This window comes from Geotrypetes seraphini, chromosome 7, assembly GCF_902459505.1.
Source record: "Geotrypetes seraphini chromosome 7, aGeoSer1.1, whole genome shotgun sequence".
NCBI lineage: Eukaryota > Metazoa > Chordata > Amphibia > Gymnophiona > Dermophiidae > Geotrypetes > Geotrypetes seraphini.
The window spans coordinates 140,337,883-140,359,057 of record NC_047090.1 but is presented as its reverse complement, the minus strand read 5'-3'; the positions used below and the strand labels follow the sequence as shown (position 1 = coordinate 140,359,057).

Genomic DNA, 21,175 nt, shown 5'->3' with positions numbered 1-21,175 from the left:
GGTTCCCCATGGATCTGTGCTGGGACCGCTGCTTTTCAACATATTTATCAATGATCTAGAGATGGGAATAACTAGTGAGATAATTAGATTTGCTGGTGACACAAAGATGTTCTAAGTTATTTTGTCACAAGAGGACCTGGTGAGGCTGGAAGACTGGGCATCAAAATGGCAGATGATGATTAATGTGAGCAAGGGCAAAGTGATGCACGTGAGAATGAGGAATCTGTGATGCAGGGTTCCACGTTAGGAGTCACCCCCAGGAAAAGGATCTAGGTGTTATCATTGAAACCTTCAGCACAGTGTGTGGCAGCGGCTAAAAAAGCAAAGTATGTTAGGAATTATCAGGAAAGGAATGGAAAACAAAGTTGAAAATGTTATGCCTTTGTATTACCATGGTATGACCGCACCTCAAATACTGTGTGCAATTCTGGTCACCGTATCTCAAAGAGATATAGCAGAATTAGAAAACGTACAGAGATGGGTGATAAAAATGATAAAAGGAATGGAACAACTTCCCTACGAGGAAAGGCTAAAGTGGCTAGGGCTCTTCAGCTTGAAGAAGGAATGGCTCAAGGGTAGAGGTCTATAAAATGATAGAGGTCTATAAAATACTGAGTGGAGTGGAAAGGGTAGATATGAATCACTTGTTTACTCTTTCCAAAAATAGCAGGACTAGGGCTGGAATCCAGTCGGGTTTTCCGGATTTTCCCAGTGAATATGCATGAGATCTATTTGCATGCACTGCTTTCAATGCATATTCATTGGGAAAATCCTGAAAACCTGACTGGAATCCGGCCCTCGAGGACCAGTTGCCCACCCCTGGACAGCACAGTTACTTACCGTAACAGGTGTTATCCAGGGACAGCAGGCAGATATTCTTGACTGATGGGTGACGGCACCGACAGAGCCCCGGTACGGACAATTTTAGAGTGATTGCACTCTAAGAACTTGGAAAGTTCTAGCAGGCCACACCGCGCACGCGCGAGTGCCTTCCCGCCCGACGGAGGCGTGCGGTCCCCAGTTAGGATAAGCCAGCTAAGAAGCCAACCCGGGGAGGTGGGTGGGACGCAAGAATATCTGCCTGCTGTCCCTGGATAACACCTGTTACGGTAAGTAACTGTGCTTTATCCCAGGACAAGCAGGCAGCATATTCTTGACTGATGGGTGACCTCCAAGCTAACAAAAAGAGGGATGGTGGGAAGGTTGGCCATTAGGAAAACAAATTTTGCAAAACAGATTGGCCGAAGTGTCCATCCCGTCTGGAGAAAGCATCCAGACAATAATGAGATGTAAAAGTATGAACTGAGGACCAAGTAGCAGCCTTGCAGATTTCCTGAATAGGCGTGGAGCGGAGGAAAGCCACAGATGCTGCCATAGCTCGAACTCTATGGGCCGTGGCGAAGCGAAAGAAATGAAGAAAAAAACGAAAGTTTATTTTTTTTTTTTTTTAACTAAAGAAGAGAAATAAAGAAAACTTTATTTCCAAAAGGGGTTTACGCGAGCGAGAAGGGCGATTACAAAAAACTCTTTCAACGGCTGTTGAAAGAAACGTGTCTTCTTAGCTCCGCGGAAACTAAGAAACTGGGGACCGCGCGCCTCCGTCGGGCGGGAAGGCACTCACGCGTGCGCGGTGCGGCCTGCTAGAACTTTCCAAGTTCTTAGAGTGCAATCACTCTAAAATTGTCCGTACCGGGGCTCCGTCCGTGCCGTCACCCATCAGTCAAGAATATGCTGCCTGCTTGTCTTGGAATAGGGGGTATGCAATAAAACTACTAAGTAATAGATTTAAAACAAACCAGAGAAAATATTTCTTCACTCAATGTGTAATTAAACTCTGGAATTTGTTGCCAGAGAATGTGGTAAAAGCAGTTATCTTAGCAGGGTTTATATAAGGTTCGAATAATTTCCTAAGACAAAAGCCCATAAGCCATTATTGAGATGGCTTGGGGAAATCCACTGCTTATTCCTAGGATAAGCAGCATAAAATCTGTTTTACTCCTTGGGATATTGCCAGGTACTTGTTTCCTGGGTTGGCCCCTTTTGGAAACAAGATACTGGGTTTGATGGACCTTCGGTCTGTCCCAGTATGGCAACTCTTATGTTCTTATGGAACGAACGGAATAGAAGTTTTAAATCAGTGAGCAACTTGCAACTGTTATACAACAAATTTCCAAACATTTATTGAGAGATGTCAGTTATCATACCTGTTGTATGTATTGATGATTTTGCTGCTGCTGCAACTCTTGAACATTATTTTTCAAAATTTCATTTTGTTTCTCTAGATCCTGTTAATTAAAAGTAAGCTTTTATAAGATAACAGAAGCTCTGGATAATTAACATATAAAACCCACTAATTTGCAGATAATAAACATTCTCCTGGATAAAAGAATAGCCTATGACATGTTTTGGAAAGTGGAAATTGTCAGATAAAGAAACTCTGAATATAATGCCCTATTGTAATGACTAATCTGATTACACAAGGCTTGGGTTACCAGATACCCAGCCTGTATTCTGTACCTGCTTCCAGTTCATGATTCTTAGCTTCTCTATGCCAGAGAAACCTGAGGCCATGTGGTAACTTTGTCTAGGATTAACAGTTTGAACCATATGCTGTTCTCCGGTGAATCTAAATCAGTTTGCAGTTTATCATCACTAGTCATGCGAGAAGTGATTTTGCAAGAAGAAGATAGGATCTGATAAGTAGACCTCTGATGCATATGGTTGTATTCTACTTGGTATCAATAAGATGTGTATGGATTGATCTTTTGCCAGACAGGTACACAAGCAAAAATGCTTTAGCTAGAGCACCCCAGAATGATTTATTAAGCTTGGCTCAAAGATTATTTTAGGATCTAGCCTTTGATCCTAGAAAGTCTAGATTCAAGATATCACCCAAGTTTTTGGGGTAATCATCACAATCTTACTTATACATTTCTGACATCTTATGTCATCTCAAAACTTACACCACCACTTAAATTCATTCAGTACTATGTATGAATACAAGTTACGTTTTGATCTTGAAGGGATACTTTAACTAAAGCTCAGTGTGTGGTTACGTGGCATTTAGTGCATGCTATGTCCATTAGCAAGCACTAAGCTTTAGTTATTAGCAATATAAATACATAGATTTATTTTTATACATACATACACAAATTCCCTATGTATAGGGATGCTATGTTATATTTTTAAACAGGACAGTCATGTGAAAAAATTAGGACACCCCATGAAATATTCAGTTCTTTTGGAAATGTTCATATATCGATGTCAAATCTTTTTTTTTTTTTTTTTTTTAAATCTCTGGAACAGAAAGTGATGTAATTGCACATAACAACAAAAGCTTTTCTTAATTTACTCATGAACAAAATATATCCACAAAAATGTGTATTCTAACTAAGGAATAAATTAGGACACTCTACACCCTAATAGCTAGTGTTATTCCCTTTGGCTGAAACAAATCTACTTTTCCATGTCTTACCTTCCCTTCCTATGTACATCGAGGAAACGGAGAGAAGAGAAGCACTCCCCCCAGTCTTCTGCCCAGAAAGCAGGAAGGAAGAGAGACTGGTTGATATGAAAGGTTGATACCACCTTAGGCAGAAATGATAGTACGTTCTGAACTGACACTCCAGAATCCATAAACCACAAAAAAGATCCTTGCAGGACAATGCTTACAACTCAGAGACCCGGCGGGCTGAAGCCATTGCCACCAGAAACACAGTTTTCAATGTCACATCCTTTAAAGTTGCTTTAGGCAAACGCTCAAATGGGGCCTTCTGTAACCCCCCCCCAAGGACTACTTTAAGACTCCACTCTGGACAGGGCTTCTTAACAGGTGGACAAATAAGCTGTACACCTTCCAGGAATCAAACTACATCAGGCTGAGAAGCAATAGAAGAGTGAGAAAAACCGCCCCTGTAACAAGGAATGGCTGCCACTTGAACTTTAAGGGAATTATAGGCCAACCCCTTGGCAACGCCATCTTGTAGAAAAGAAAGAATGTTAGACAGAGAAGCCTTGAAGGGCAAAATACCCTGAGCACCACGCCAAGAATCGAAAACCCTCCAGACTCTAGCATACGATGTAGACGTAGATCTCTTTTTCACCTGGAGAAGAGTCAAAATAATCTGCTCCGAATATCCCTTACGCCTCAGCCGCGACCTTTCAAGAGCCAGGCTGTAAGACCAAAGTGGGCCGGATTTTCCATGTTGATCAGACCCTGGAGTAAATCCTGTGTCACTGGAAACCGCAATGGATCGCCCATCGAAAGGCCCATCAGATCTGCATACCATGGCTTGCGTGGCCAATCCGGAGCTATTAGTATCACCAAGCCCTGAAAGTGAGCTACATGATGCTGTAAATGACCTATCATCGGCCAAGGCCTTGAAGCCAAGAAAGAGCCAACGCATCTACCCACTTTGATTCCTGCTCCCTGTGTCTACTGAAGAACCGAGGAAGCTTTGTACTTCGAGACGAGGCCATGATGTCCATTTCTGGGAGATCCCACCTCTGCACCACCAGCTGGAACGCCTGAGTGGACAGTTCCCATTCTCCATGATCTAAAATATTTCTCCTGAGGAAGTCTGCTTGAACATTTGCTTGTCCTGCAATGTGAGCCACTGAGAGAAGAGGAAGAGGAGCTTCTGCCCATTGAAGCAGAATCATTGTCTCACTCGCCAATTGAGGACTTTGTGTAACTCCCTGTCTGTTGATATATGCCACCACCGTGACACTGTTCAAAAAGACCCTGGTCGGCCAATTCTGAATCAAGATCTGAAACGCCAGAAGCGGTAGCCGGATTGCATGCAACTCCAGAAGATTGATGGACCACTGAGCCTCTTCTGGAGACCAGACTCCCTGCGCTGAGGACTGAAGGCACTGAGCCCCCCATCCCAACAGACTGGACTGGCATCCGTAGTAATTATGATCCAGTCCGGCGATGCTAGTGGCATTCCTTTGAACAAATTGATCTCACTGAGCCACCAATTCATGCTGAGTGATGCTTGCGGAGTCCAGTGAAGACAACCCCTGTCTCACTGAAAAGGACCATCAACAGAAGACTAGACGACCACGGACAACCGCTTGCTGGGAGATAGAGCATACTGAAGCTGCAGGAGATGCTCCATCCAAGACAACCACCTACTAATCAGTTCTCTATCTCCACCTGCTGGTCGATGTGTGCTATCCCACTAGTCTCTGGATTCATCTGCTGTTGCTGCTGCTTAGGAAACAATGGTTCAGGACCACTAGACACAGTGCAATGGAATTTTCAATCTGTAAACTTTTTCTGGTACAACTTTCAAAGTTAAAGAATGTATTTGCTTCCTCTCTGAAAATCTGGGAAAGAATACACTAACTTATGTGGGTATTTCTTTTAAGTCAAAATACATGCATAACTTTTGAAAATTCAGAAGTATGGTCATAGCTCCAAACCTGTCCCAATCCCTTCCTCAAGAATGCCTCCCCCTGTAGCAGGTACACTACGCATATACTTTTACCCACAGATAAGGCAAGCAATTTTATCAGCACCTACTTTTATGGGTGATGCAATTTGGTCTGCAAAAGCAGTTTCTAAAATTATTCTGTCAATGACTAAGTAATCTGCTAATGCATTTTAGACAGTTCTCCCAAGAGAAGCCAATAACTTTCTGCTCATGGACGAGTTAGTTGTTTTTCAAGGTCAGTGAAGTTAGCAGAAGTTATATTTTTAGAAATATTAAGGATTTGACTCACATTATACTTATGTATTTTAACAAAGGGAGTCAACTCTCAGGTTATCACTTGCCTTTATGCAGCCATCTCTGTCAGCAATATCATGCTCCTTCTCATCTAGTTTTGCCGCCATTATCTTCAATTCTACTTCTTGTTCCATTGCGCTGTAAAATAATACAAATATAGGATTATTATATTTAACCAATTAGAGGAAAATGACAGCAATGGAAATGAGGCAGTGTTGAGAAGGTTAACACTAGAGAGCTGAACGGGGATGACGGGAATCCCGCGGGACCCGCGGGTTCCCCCTTCGGGTCACGGGGATCCCGTGGGGACGCCCCCTAGGGTCGCGGGGTTCCTGCGGGGCTGGATGTACTCAGTCGTGCAGCTCTTCTTCTCCCTACCTGCTCTGCTTGCTTAAACAAAGCCCTCCCTCCCTCCGACGTCAGCGCTGACGTCGGAAAGACTTCCGTTCGGCTCTGTGCTGCAGGCAGGGCAGGTAAAGAGAAGGAAAGTAGCCTCGCAGCTCGAGTGGCTACCAAAGGAGGGGGGCAGTCTGCCCCGGGTGCAGCACAGCCGGCCAGGTCCCTTACTTTTGTGGCGCTTCCCCGACCGACCGACAACAGCCCCAGTCCGACACACCTCCCTGCCCTTAACCGCGAATCTAAATTACCTTCTTACAGCTGCTGTAAGAAGGTCTTTTAGATTTGCGGCTACAGGGTAGGGAGGTTTGTCGGACCGGGGCTGTTGTCGGTCGGTCGGGGAAGCGCCACAAAAGTAAGGGGACCTGGACAGCTATGCTGCATCTGGGGCGGGAGAGAAGGAGGGGGGAGAAGGACGCTGAAAGCACTGGGGAAGACAAAAGGGTGGAGAAGGACACTGAAAGACCATGGGAAGACAAAGGGGTGAAGGACGCTGAAAGGACATGGGGAAGACGGGGGGGGTGGAGAAGGACACTGAAAGGCCATGGTTAAGACAGACAGGAAGAAGGACGCTGAAACATGGGGAAGACAGAGGGGGGAGAAGGACACTGAAAGCACATGTGGAAGACAGAGGGGGAGACGGACGTTGACAGGACATGGGGAAGATGGGGGGGAGAAGGACCCTGAAAGGAAATGGGGAAGAGAGAGTGGGGAGAAGACGCTGGCAGGGAAGAAGACAGAGATGCCAGACTATGGGGGGAGCGGAGGGAAGAAGATGGGTGCCAGAACAATTTGGAAGGGGGGAGAAAGGGAGAGGCACAGTAACAGAGCAAATGGAAGACGCAGAAGGAAGAGAGACCGTGGATGGAAGGAATTGAATGAGAACATGAGGAAAGCAGAAACCAGGCAACAAAGGTAGGAAAAGAATTCTATTTCTTTTTTTTTTTGCTTCAGGATAAAGTAGTATATTAGTTGTGTTGATAAAAATTTATAAACATTAGAGGCTCTGGTAGAAACCCGTTTACAAAGTATGTATTCTTCCCAATTAATATTTCCAAATTAATAAAGTCTTTTTGCTTATTTGTAAATGGGTTTCTACCAGAGCCTTTAATTCAGTAGCATAATTAAATGAAATAACTATTTCTGAAGTTTATAGGGACGGGTGGGGACGGAGGGGATTCCTCACGGGGACGGGAGGGGACGGAGGGGATTCCTCGCGGGGACGGGTGGGGACGGAGGGATTCCTTACGGGGACGGGTGGGGACGGAGGGATTCCTCATGGGGACGGGTGGGGACGGAGGGATTCCTCACGGGGACGGGTGGGGACGGAAGGATTCCTCACGGGGACGGGTGGGATTTCTGTCCCCGTGCAACTCTCTAGTTAACACTTTAGCATGATATGCATCCATCAAGCCATCTATTAGTTATGACTGACCATGTCAAGAAACAAAGAGAGAAAACAGGACACTAATCAAATGTTGCTGTTAACAGCTAGACCCAGGGAGGCCAGGCTGCAAGACATCATGTTTGTAATAAGCAACTCAAGTTTATAATCTCATCATACTCAAATTTAATGAGTAGAGGAGTAAATAACTTAATGGTTACAGCAGAGGGCTGAGAACCAAGGAAGTCTAATTCAAATACCATTGAAACTCCTTGTGATCTAGAAAAGTGGTCTCAAACACGCGGCCCGGGGGCCACATGCGGCCCACCAGGTACTATTTTGAGGCCCTCGCTATGTTTATCATAATCACAAAAGTAAAATAAAGCAGGTTCTTGATCATATGTCTCTTTAGCTATAAATTACAATATTATTATTAAGACTTAGCCAAAAGGAAATATTTATAAACTATAAAGAGTTTTATGTCATGCAAAATTATCATTTCTTTAATAAGACATCAACTATTTTTTCTGAGGCCCTCCAAGTACCTAGAAACCCAAAATGTGGCCCTGCAAAGGGTTTGAGTTTGAGACCACTGATCTAGAACAAATCATTTAACCCTGCCTTGCCTCAGGTAGAAAACTCAGATTTTAAGCTCTCCAGGGAAGAAACATACCTAACTATACCTGAATGTATACCGCTTCAAAAGCTTTTGGGCTTCCAAGCAGTATATAACAAATAAATAAATTGTCAAATATAGCTGGTGTCCAAGTATCACATAATTTGTCATCAGATAACTTGAGTAAACTTCTTCAAAACGGCAGTAAATAAATCCTAATAAATAAAAATAAAATAAATAAATCAAACCAAGATTTGTGTATTGGTCGTTACTGCCCAAATATTTCTGGTTTTAGGGCTTTTAAAGATGATCTGTACACTAAACTGGAGGACATACGCTTGTGCCAACCTTTTCAGTCAAGTGGTCAACAACAGTTCATACTATCAATGACCACTACACCACATGATCGGGCGAGCCGCTCACAGTCTGATAAGTGGCTAAGGGTCAAGAAAAGCTCTGAAAGAAGATCAGTAGGTATCTATAAGTCAGACAATGTGAGCAGGCAGAAGAATCAGGACACAGACTGTGCAAACAGCCTGCCTTGGGCAGCCCACAGGAATTATGGAAAGTGTAGTTTAAAGCCCTGGATTCCTGCAGGTGGCTGGAGGGGTTAATTAGTGTTTTCAGAACTTGCCATTTTTCTCAATGGAGGAGGGTTAATAGTCGAGTGCTGCAAGGATCAGTGCTGGGGCCTGTATTGGGATTGGTGCTATTTAATTTAACACATTTATAAAGGATCTGGAAATTGGAACAAGTAAGGTGATTAAATCTGCAGTGATGCTGAGTGAAGATCTGTTAGGGGAAGAAAAACTCCACTGGACTATCTTACCTGCTGGCATTCAAACTTGGGATTCAGTAAATTTTATTTCATTGTCCATCTCTTACTTTTTTAGCTCAGTACTTTGCTTTATCAGCAAAATCAGTTTAGGGAATAGAGTAGCCTTTAGAGCAGTGGCCTCAAACTCAAACCTTTTGCAGAGCCACATTTTGGATTTGAAGGTACTTGGAGGGCCTCAGAAAAAAAATAGTTAATGTCTCATTAAAGAAATAATTTTGCATGAGGTCTTTATAGTTTAGAAATCTTTCCTTTTGGCTAAGTCTTAATAATAATATTGTAATTTATAACTAAAGAGACATATGATCAAGAAACTGTTTTATTTTACTTTTGTGATTATGATAAATATACCGAGAAACTCAAAATAGTACCTGGTAGGCCGCATGTGGCCCCCGGGCCGTGAGTTTGAGATCACTGCTTTAGAGTCTCTGTTAGGATTTTATACAAAACGTGTTTTTGTCTAGATTAATATTTTAAATTGCATTTCAGAGAATAAAATAAGATCAGATTACTTAGCAGTTGAAGAAAGTCTGCTTAATGTTTAATTCCCTCCCACCCTCCCTAGTACCACCCATTCCAAGGCTGATCTTTTGATTTATAGGCTCTTCAATCAATTAGGATGGGCATTGCTTTGGCAGGATTTTTTTCTGCTTTTTACATAAGAAAATAAAAATTGCCATACTTGGACAGACCGAAGGTCCATCAAGCCCAGTATCCTGTTTCCAACAGTGGCCAACCCAGATTAGAGAGCTGCACGGGAACGGGGATGACGGGATCCCGTGGGGACGCCTCCGAGGGTCGCGGGGTTCCTGCGGGGTTGGATCGCAGTGCACTCGAGCCGCGAGGGTAGTCTCCTTCTCCTTACCTGCCCTGTCGCAGCACACAGCCGAACGGAAATCTTCCCGATGTCAGCGCTGACGTCGGAGGGAGGGCTTAAGCAAAGCCCTCCCTTCCTCCGACGTCAGCGCTGACATCAGGAAGGCTTCCGGTCGGCTGTGTGCGGCAGGGCAGGTAGGGAGAAGGCAATGGCGTACGAAAGAGGGGGGAGGGGGCGGTCCGCCCCGAAGAATGTGCACAGCCGGTCAGGTCCCCCGATCGACCGACAACAGGCCCGGCCGACAAACCTCCCTGCCCTGTAGCCGCGAATCTAAATTACCTCTTACAGCAGCTTCACTACTCCAGCTGCTGTAAGAAGGTAATTTAGATTCACGGCTACAGGACAGGGAGATTTGTCCGACCGGGCCTGTTCTGTTGTCGGTCCGGTGCAAAAGCGCCACAAAGGTGGAGGCAGGGAGGGAGGAAAGGTGGAGTGGAGAAGAAAAGACGCTTAAGGGGGGAGAAGGCCGCTGAAAGCACTGGGGAAGACAAAGGGGTGGAAAAGAACGCTGAAAGGACATGGGGTAAACGGGAGGAAGGGGGGGGGGAAGGACCCTGAAAGCACTGGGGAAGACAAAGGGGTGGAGAATGCCACTGAAAGGACATGGGGAAAACAGGGGTGGAGAAGGCCGCTGAAAGGACATGGGGAAGACAGAGGGGGGAGAAGGCCGCTGAAAGGACATGGGGAAGACAGAGGGGGGAGAAGGCCGCTGAAAGGACATGGGGAAGGCAGAGGGGGGAGAAGGACACTGAAAGGACATGGGGAAGAGGGAATGGGAAGAAGACACTGGCAGGGAAGAAGACAGAGGTGCCAGACTATGGGGGGAGCGGAGGGAAAAAGATGGGTGCCAGACCAATTTGGGAGGGGGGGAGAAAGGGAGAGGCACAGTAACAGAGCAAATGGAAGACACAGAGAGAAGAGAGGCAGTGGATGGAAGGAATTGAATGAGAACATGAAGAAAGCAGAAACCAGGCAATAAAGGTAGGAAAAAAATTCTTTTTTTTTTGCTTAAGGATAAAGTAGTATATTAGTTGTGTTGATAAAAATTTATAAACATTAGAGGTTCTGGTAGAAACCCGTTTACAAAGTATGTATTCTTCCCAATTAATATTTCCAAATTAATAAAGTATTTTTGCTTATTTTTAAATGGGTTTCTACCAGAGCCTTTAATTCAGTAGCATAATTAAATGAAATAACTATTTCTGTAGTTTATAGGGACAGGCGGGGACGTAGGGGATTCCTTGCAGGGACAGGCGGGGACGGAGGGGATTCCTCGCGGGGACGGGTGGGGACGGAGGGATTCCTTGCGGGGACGGGTGGGGACGGGTGGGAGTCTTCACGGGGACGGGTGGGGACGGGTGGGACTTTGGCGGGGACGGGTGGGGACGGGTGGGATTTCTGTCCCCGCGCAACTCTCTAACCCAGATCCCAAGTACCAAGCTAGATCCCAAATATGAACAAACACTAGATCTCCCCAAACCATCCCAATAATGGCCTATGGACTTCTCTTTTAGGAAATTATCCGAACCTTTTTTAAACCCTGCTAAGCTGATTTCACCACATTCTTAGGCAACAAATTCCAGAGTTTAATTACACATTTTGTGAAGAAATATTTTCTCTAATTTGTTTTAAATCTATTACTGAGTAGCTTCATTGCATCCCCCTAGTCCTAGGATTTTTGGACAGAGTAAACAAGCAATTCACATCTACCCTTTCCACTCCACTCCTGCAACTACAGTATGGCTGGGAAAGATCATGCCACCAAAGCTGTTGTTCAGGTTACAGCTTCCATTTCTGTGCAGACAGAAAATGTTACCCAAGCAGAGGGAGTGGTTCCACGTGCAAGCTTGTTTTCAGTCTGGGATTTCACTCTGCTACGTTACTGATGATATCATCAGTAAAGCAGCAGAGTGAAATCCCCGATAGACAAGGCCAAGCAGGCTGTTAGAGTGCTGCGGCCCGATGCTGCTTCAGATGAAGGTAGGGGTTCAGCTACATGGTGAGGGTGGGGGAGGGGAGGTGCTCAAGGTTCTGCTGCACAACGGATGGGAGGGAAGGATAGATAGAAGCTGGGCAAGGGTTATGCTGCATGAGCGAGGGGAGGGAAGGAAAGATAGAAGCTGGGCAAGGCTGCACGAGGGATGGGATAGAGGGAAGGATAAAACCTGGGCAAACTTCTGATGCACAGGGGGATGGGAGGGAGGGAGGGGAGGAAAGATGCTGCACATGTGGGGGAGAGAAAGGAAAGAGGAAGAATTGGAGTGAAGGAGAGGGAAAGATGATCACGTGCATACCCCAAAAATAAGACCTAGGGCCTTTTTTGGGCCCCAAATGAATATAAGACACTGTCTTATTTTTTTTTTTTGGGGGGGGGGGAACACAGTAGTAGGCTGCTCAACAATGTGACAATTCTGTAAGGTCCTAGAAAAATCCTGAAATTAGGAATTACACTTGTGTGCCCAATTCCATTCAGTTTTTTGACTTAGAAAGCAAAGTTCCTTACCTGTAAAAGAGGTTCTCTGTGTGCCTGATTAATCCCACCTACATCCTAAGAGTTGAAGGGATTGATGTATACCAAAAGGCCCACCCACATACACAACTTAATGCCAATTTCTGTGCTTGTAAGAGCTTTTCCAGTGTTCTCAGATGTCATCCTCTTATGTGCTATCTGAGAAAATATGTTATAAAGTAAGCAACCTTGCTTTTAACTTCAACACGTCTGACATATCTAGCGTCAGTGTTTGATGCTCTTTCCTCTCATGAACTCTCATGAACACTCAAATAGCAGCCAGTTTCTTCTTCAATATATGCATATACTCAAAGTGCAACAATTGAAGCCAATAAGCACTACTTGCAAGAAAAGTAGTATAAGTCAATACCTTCTCAAATCAGACTGTCAATCTCTCACATCATCTCAAAACATATTACACAACTTATTTGCTGATTTTTGCTTTTACATTTCCAGCTTAATACAATTCTCACAATTTTTTATTCTTTGGTGTGTAATAAAACAAAACATGGTTATGTTCTTATTTTTCATTTAATTATAAGAACATAAGATGCATCATGCAGGATCAGACCAAAAATCCAACATCCTTCTTCAAGGACACAAGTACCCAGCAGGATCCTTAACAGTAAGATTCCTTGTTGCTCATACTCAAGAACAAGTTTTATCCTTTCAAACTGCACTAAGATAACGGGACGTAAAAAGAAACAATACATCTGAAATAAACTGAAGGTAATACATAAACTGAAGGAAATAAAAAGAAGGTAATACATCTGAAATAAACTGGAAAAAAGCATTTTTTCACTCAATGTGCAAAACTGTTAAGGTGTTGTAGGATGTGGTATAGGTAGTTAGCATAGATGCGAATATACAAATCCTGGAGGAAAAGGCCTTAAAATTAATCATACTTATTCCCTGTTTACCTGTCTCACCCTACTTATGGTTGTTCTTCTTATCAAGAGGACCTAGCAAAACTGTATATTATTATACTAAGCCTTTTATCATATCTATTATCAACTATCTTTTGAATAATCTTAGCTATTTAATCTTTCTTCATAGGGATTCCATGCCATCTTCTGTAATTTTGGTTGCAAATATGATTATCTCACTTATGGTTTTCTTTTCCAGATCATATATGAATTTTACAAAGCACCAGTTCCACTGCAGATCACTGGGACACTGCAATGAGAAAATTCACCTTTTAATCCTATTCTCTGCTTCCTTGCTTTAGTTACCAATCCACAATAGGACACTTCCTTCTGTCCCATGACTTTTTAATTTCACAGTGAGTTCTCCAATAAAGGCCTTTATCAAATGTCTTCTGAAAATTCTGATACACTATACCAACTGGTTTGTTTGTTTTTATTCAAGTTTATATTAAATCTGTCAAATTTTTGTCAATGTTAATACTTACAAATTCTGGAGATCTTGTGATACCTAAAGGGAAAAAAACATTGGAAACTGTTATACTTTTGAATTAAACATACTATTTAACAGACAAAGACATAACAAAGGAACTGATATTTTTTTAAGAAGCCCATTTTCACCTACCAGATCAGAAATCATCATCTATACATAGAATATTTTTTCTTAAACATACATGCAAGCCACTGTGTCCAAATTAAACAAAATAAGAACACCATAAAGCTTAAAGAAATGTTTAATAAAAAAAACAAAAACCTATATTGCTCTACCTTTCAGTCAACTAATTCATCAGTAGTTATCCCTAGTCAGGAAAATATTTTAATTACTATAAACTTGAGAAAACAAGATTGAAGATGATCAGCAAGTGTTCAAAAAGCAGGTATTTGGGGGGGGAAGTCTAGCATTCTTTCAGAAGGGCAAGCAAAAACAGCCTCGAAGTAAAGCTATGTTTCATTAGCTGTTATGCAAACTAAAAGTTTCACGTCTTTGAATATTAAAATAGAAGTTTTGGCAGAGTTCCTGGCCTGATATCACAAAAGCTATCATGACATCATGAAGTATCTGACCAATCAGCTTCTGAATCAGTTGCTAAGCAATTAGATAAAACTGTACCAGCCACCTGCTCAAAAATCTCGCTGTTTCTCTTGTTGAAAAGAGCTCTCCTCCTCAACACACGTGTAAAACAAGTGATTCTGGCTGCTATCTCCTAAATTAATATTTTACTTCAGACTTGCCTATTAACTAAAAAAAAAAAAACACAACAATTTTCAGAAATTATAATACTAAATATTATAAACTTCAAATTTACAGCCAATTAAATCTATGAAAGCTGCACCATTCATTACTAATGCTCTGTTGACAGGCTTAACATAAGATAAAAAATATTTTTGATAAAAACAAGTGGTGGAACCACCACTTACCACTAAACATTATTGTGGTGATATTGTGCATGTACTTTTCTATCCTTTTCTCATGGTTGTTACTGATGAGTGGTTTCATCCAACTTTGTTTTATTGTAAGTTGCTTAGATAAATTATTTGTTATGGAAATATCAAGTGAATAAACGTTGACTAAACTACTGATATCAGCTAAACACAAAACAGCAATGTTTTCACATTCCAAGACAGAAAGGAAGCTCAAAACAAACCAAGACCTGTTGTATCTGTTCTAAGTGCTGTCGTTCGGCCACTTCAATAGTGCCTTTAAGAAATTCATTTTCTTTCAATAAAACCTTTGGAAGAAATAAACAAAATGTAAATGTACATAAAGTATACAATAAACATTTATGACACAATGTGCAATTTTCTGTGGATATTAAATGAATTTTACCTGTAGCTCTTTATCTTTGTGTGCATTATCTTTCACCCTCTCCTCTAATTTCACTTCTGTCACTTTCATTTGCTCTCCCTGACCTTTCAATCTGTAAAATAAAGTGGTTTAGAAAAATCATGTTTAAGCACAAAACAAAATGTGGTTAAAAGACCAATACCTAATTCTGAGAGAGTTTTAGCATAGCATGGAAGATTAGGTTCTTACCTGGACAATCTTCTTTCTGCTAAAACACATAGGAGTACTCTAGATGAATATCATCTGGTCATGAACTGTTTACAGAAGGATGTCAATCACATCTTTCAGCTCCTCCTCCCTCACCATTGGAGTATAGTGCCCTCTTCAGTTTGTACCAAAGCAATCAATAACAGAAGAAAGTAGAAGGAGTGGCATGGGGAACTTCCCCGAAACAATAGTACATATCTGTTTTGATCTGTAATTCATGAAAAAACAACAATAGTTAGTATGAACGCAAAACATATTTATACCAATGAGCCATCCTGCTATGTGCAAGAGACAAAAACACTTATGGAGCACAGAAACTCAACACATTTATGGCGTTATTAGCTAGATGATTACATGTACTGTCAACTGATAGGAGAAAAACTCCAGTTCTGGACTATAGATTTATCCAAGGCAGAAAGCAAGTGCATTGAAAACTGACAGGGCGGGCCGTACAGATTCCTATGTATATTAACAGAAAAAAGATTATCCAGGTAAGAACTTAATTTTCCATTCTGATACATAAAGGAGTATACTCTAGGTTATGTACCAAAGCAGTTACAGACACCTAGGGTGTGACAAATGAGCCTTCCCGCAAAACTGAGGACCTAAAAAGCGGCATCCTCCCGAGCTGCCATATCCACTGTAGAATCTGGTAAATGTATGGAGAGTAGACCAAATAGCTGCTATATAGATCTCTTTGGGCAGTACTGCCCTGGTCTCTGCCCAAGAAGCTGCCACCTTTCTAGACGAATGAGCTTTGAGAGAAATAGGCGGCTGTTTGTCACAGGCAATATATGTTGGCGAGATTGCCATATAAATCAATCTGGCTATAGATGCCTTGGAAGCTGGTCTGCCTCATCTTGACTAACTAGTTAAAACTAAACGACGATTGGAAAGATGAAAGTCATTGGTCCATTCCAAACAGTAGAGTAAAACTCTCCATACATCCAGTCTCTGCAATAGTTTAGCCTCCTTGCCAAACCCATAGACTAAAACATGGGTAGACGGACCTCTTGGTTGGTGTGAAAGCCCAAACAGCCTTCGGTAGAAAGGAAGGTACCGTGGGTAGGATAATTCCTGCCTCTGTAATCCTGAGGTATGGTTCTCTGCACAAGAGTGCCTGCAATTCCAAGACTCTTCTCACTAAGACAATTGCCACCAGAAACACTGTCTTTTCATCATGAGATCCAGCAGGCATGCATCTTGAATGGGCTCGTATGAAGGCTTACAAAGTCCCTTCAGGATGTTAAGATTCCAAATTGAAAAAGGCAGGCATGACGGAGGCAGCAATCTGAGCACTCCTTTCAAAAATCTGGTCACATCTGGATGAGATGCCAGTGAAACCTTTCCCACTCAGACTCAAAAGCAAGAGAGGCCTGCCACCTGTACCTTGAGAGATGCCACTTCAAGGCCTTTCTTTAGTACAGCCTGCAGAAAGTCAAGAATCACCGGAACTAAAGCCTTGAACGGCTCCACATCATTTTGGAAGCACCAGAGTTGAAAAGCCTTCCAGGTCTTAGTGCAGCCTTCAATAGTTGAAGACTTCTTTGCTCGGAGGAGAATAGAAATGATTACCTCCAAATATCCACTGTATATTAATGCAGAGTGCTCAACAGCCATGCCAGAAGACCAATGTAATCTGGGTTTCCATGTGGATTGGACCCTGAGCAACCATGAATGAACCAATAGCTTGATAATTTGGTCCCATTGGAGCTATACTAGATCTACATACTAGAAAATGACACAGGGACAAATTTGTCCCCGTCCCGGCAGGAACTCAATTTCCCTGCCCCATCCCTGCAGGCTTTGTCACTATTCCTGTCCCATTGCTGTAAGCTCTACCATAACTGCACAAGCCTCAACCACTTATGATTTTAAAGCATTTGAGGCTTGTGCAGATGAGGACAGAGCTTGGAGAAATGGGGCAGGGACAGAAAAAGGACTTGTGGGGCGAGAAAATGAGTTCCCGCAGGGATAGGGAAAAGTTTGTTCCCGTGTCATTCCCTACTGCATACCATGGCCAGCAAGGTCAATCTGGGGCTACCATGGTGGCGGGATCACATAAAGCAGCCTGTCTTCCGGCCAGGACTGAACCAATGCATCCAACCCTGCACTTCCTGGTTGGTCTGTTTGGCTATAGAAGCGAGTCACCTTCGTGTTCTTGGCTAAAGCCATCAAGACCATCAACAGAGTTGCACAATGAGATCAAGTCCATCCCCAGCATTGCATAATGAAATCAAACGTTCTTCTAGACAGTGACCATTCTCCCGGGACTAACGTGTGTCTACTTAGAAAGTCAGTCTGTACATTTTCTACTTCTATTACATGGACTGCAGAGAGTGCCTGAAGGCTAGCTTCCACCCACCTGAACATCATCTGAGCCTCCAAACATAACAGAGCACTCTTGGTGCCTCCTTGCCTATTCACATATGCTACCATAGTGGCACTATCCAAGAACATTCTGACTGCCTTGCCTTCTAAATCTTTCTCTTTTGACCTTAAGGATAGCCGAATGGTTTGCAATTCTAGATGATTTATGGACCATTTTCTTTGAAGGAGAGACCATTGACCCTGTATCGGATGCCCACTACAATGGACCCCCCAGCCTGACGGGCTGGCATCATTTGTGAGGATCGCCCATGAGAGGATTTAGGGCAGGATGCCCCTCAATAAGAAGTCTACTCTGAGCCAATAGTGCAAGCTGTCCCTCGCTTCCACAGACCAGGGAAGCTGCATCTGGAAGGAATGATATCTGGGGAACCTCCTGGAGAGGAGTAACTTCTGCAAGAGATGTATATGAGCTCTCACCCAGGGAACCACTTCCATGATGGCTGCCAGAATCCAGGACCTGAAGGTAATGCCAGGCAGTGGGGCTCTGCATTGCTGGGATATCTGCAATCTGCTTCCTGAGCTTGTTTGTGTAGCTTGGAAAGAAAGACACACCTTGTTGAAGCACACTGCTAAATATTCCAAGCACTGGGGCCGCTCTAGAAGACTCTTCTTGATGATATAGCCCAGATCTACAACTTGCCACACCACCTGCTCTCCCTCCACCTTTGATGGAGCTCTGACCATCCAATAGTCCAACTAAGGATGCACCTGAATTCCCATCTTGCAGAGATGAGCTGCAACCATACCATCACCTTGGTGAAGGTGCGTGGAGCTATTGTTAACCTGAAGGGTAGAACCACAAACTGGAAATGTCTTTGCATAAGAACATAAGAAGCGCCATCTCCGGATCAGACCTTCGGTCCATCAAGTCTGGCGATCCGCACACGCGGAGGCCCTGCCAGGCGTACACCTGGCGTAATTTTTAGTCACCCATATCCTTCTATGCCTCTCGTAAGGAGATGTGCATCTAGTTTGCTTTTGAATCCTAGGCGATCGATTCCGCAATAACCTCCTCTGGAAGAGCATTCCAGGTGTCAACCATTCTCTGCGTGAAGCAGAACTTCCTGATATTTGTCTTGAACTTGTCCCCCCTTAGCTTCATTCTGTGTCCTCTTGTCCGTGTCAAATTGGACAATGTAAATAATTTTTTCTGCTCTATTTTGTCGATTCCTTTCAGTATTTTGAAGGTCTCGATCATATCCCCTCACAGTCTCCTTTTCTCAAGGGAGAACAATCCCAGTCTCTTAAGTTGATCCTCGTATTCCAGTTTCTCCATACCATTTACTAGTTTCATTGCTCGTTTCTGCACCCTCTCCAGCAGTTTTATATCTTTCTTTAGGTTGGGAGACCAATGTTGGACGCAGTATTCCAAGTGGGGTCTGACCATTGCTCTATAAAGCGGCATTATGACCCTCTCCGATCTATTCGTGATTCCATTCTTTATCATGCCCAACATCCTATTTGCTTTCTTTGCCGCCGCCGCCGCACATTGTGCTGATGGTTTCAGGGTCCTATCTATCAGTACACCCAGGTCCTTTTCTTGTTCGCTCTAACCCAGAGTTGCATCTGACATTCTGTACTCGTATTTCTTGTTTTTTCTGCCTAAATGCATTACTTTGCATTTCTCCACATTAAACTTCATCTGCCATTTCTCCGCCCATTTTTCTAAATGACACAAGTCGCTCTGAAGTTCCTCGCTATCCTTCTGCGATCTGATCGCCCGGCATAGTTGGTGTTATCTGCAAACTTGATGATCTCACTGGATGTTCCTTCTTCTAGGTCATTGATATAAATATTAAATAAGATCGGCCCAAGTACCGAGCCCTGGGGTACACCACTAGTCACTTTCTCCCAATCGGAGAACTTCCCATTTATGCCCACACTCTGTTTTCTGTTCTCCAGCCATTTGCCTATCCATCTTTGTATATCCCCCTCTATTCCATGGCTTTGTAGTTTCTTGAGAAGTCTTACGTGTGGAACTTTGTCGAAAGTTTTCTGGAAGTCTAAGTTTATTATGTCCACCAGTTCTCCACTATCAATTTGTTCATTCACAGTCTCAAAAAATTGAAGTAAATTCGTTAAACATGATTTCCCTTTCCTGAAGCCATGTTGACTGGCTTTCATCAGGTCGTGTGTATCCAAGTGCCAGACTATGCTATCTTTAATCAGAGCTTCAACCATTTTTCCAGAGACAGACGTAAGGCTCACAGGTCTGTAGTTGCCCGGTTCTCCTCTCGATCCTTTTTTGGAAAATTGATATTTGCTATCTTCCAGTCGTCCGGTATCTGCCCAGTTTTAATTGTTAGGTTGGCAAGTTTTTGCAATAGCTCTCCGATTTCAACCTTCAATTCTTTTAGGACTCTCGGGTGAATTCCATCCAGTCCAGGGGATTTGTCACTTTTAAGTTTGTCGATCTGGTAGTATATCTGATCCAGGTCCACTTCTACTGTGGTGAGGCTGTCTTCTATTACTCCTTTAAACACTTCCACTGCTTCTGGTATCATTGCAGTGTCCTCCTTTGTAAAGACGGACACGAAGAAGGAATTTAGCCTGTCTGCAATCTGTTTGTCTTCCTTGATGTACCCTTTTCTTCCCTGGTCGTCCAGCGGTCCCATCGCCTCTTTTGTGAGTTTTTTTCCTTTTACGTATCTAAAGAAGGGCTTGAAGTTTTTGGCCTCTTGCACTATTTTCTCCTTATAGTCCTTTTTGGCATCCCTCACCGCCTTGTGACATTTCTTTTGATCATCTTTAAGTTTGTTCCAAGCTTCGGTTGTTTTCGTGTGTTTCCACTTTTTAAAAGAGTCCTTCTTTTCTTTTATGGCTTCCTTCACCTGTCTAGTAAGCCATGCCGGTTCTCCTTTGCCTTTAGTTCTCCTTTCTTTGGAAATCCACGGAATGTAGAGATTTTGTGCTTCCGTGATAGTATTTTTCCGTGACAGTAGGAACCATGTCCATCTTTTTCGTGAACTGTTGTTTTACCATGGCTCTCATGCGTTTGTATTTACCCTTTTTAAAGTTTAAGGTCGTGGTTAAGGTTTTCCTGTCCCGATGTCAAGTTTAAAGTTGATCATGTTGTGATCGCTCGTCCCCAGCGGGACCGTGATTTCTACTTCTTTTGTCAGTCCCGCGAGGCCATTTAGGACCAAGTCCAAGGTGGCATTGCCTCTTGTCGGTTCTCTTACCATTTGTTCCAGGAAGCAATCCCCTAGCGCCTCCAGGAACTTGGCCTCCTGCCGCAGTTGGAGGTTCCCAGGTTCCAGTCTATCCCCGGGAAATTGAAGTCTCCCAGGATTATTACATTGCCTGCCTTGCATTCTTGTTTGAATTCCTCTATCATTTCTGAGTCTGTTTCCTCCGTCTGTCCTGGGGGTCGATAGTACAGGCCAATTTTTCTGTCTGCGTCATTTCTACTAGGAATCTTGGAGCTGCGAAGATGGGAATATGAAGGTACGCTTC

The 21,175-nt window shown here is 43.2% G+C and overlaps 1 protein-coding gene across 2 annotated transcripts in view; it reads right to left on the bottom strand.

Annotated features, from left to right (window-relative positions):
• KTN1 (kinectin 1) overlaps nucleotides 1-21,175 on the bottom strand; it is a 270,856-nt gene that overhangs the window by 88,056 nt on the left and 161,625 nt on the right. For both annotated transcript variants that reach the window (XM_033950824.1, XM_033950825.1), the window contains exons 26-30: nucleotides 15,104-15,194; nucleotides 14,928-15,005; nucleotides 13,764-13,786; nucleotides 5,783-5,873; nucleotides 2,205-2,285 (exon numbers count right to left, since the gene is read on the bottom strand). In XM_033950824.1, the coding sequence (XP_033806715.1) occupies nucleotides 2,205-2,285; nucleotides 5,783-5,873; nucleotides 13,764-13,786; nucleotides 14,928-15,005; nucleotides 15,104-15,194 (364 nt within the window). The remainder of the gene's footprint in view (nucleotides 1-2,204; nucleotides 2,286-5,782; nucleotides 5,874-13,763; nucleotides 13,787-14,927; nucleotides 15,006-15,103; nucleotides 15,195-21,175) is intronic.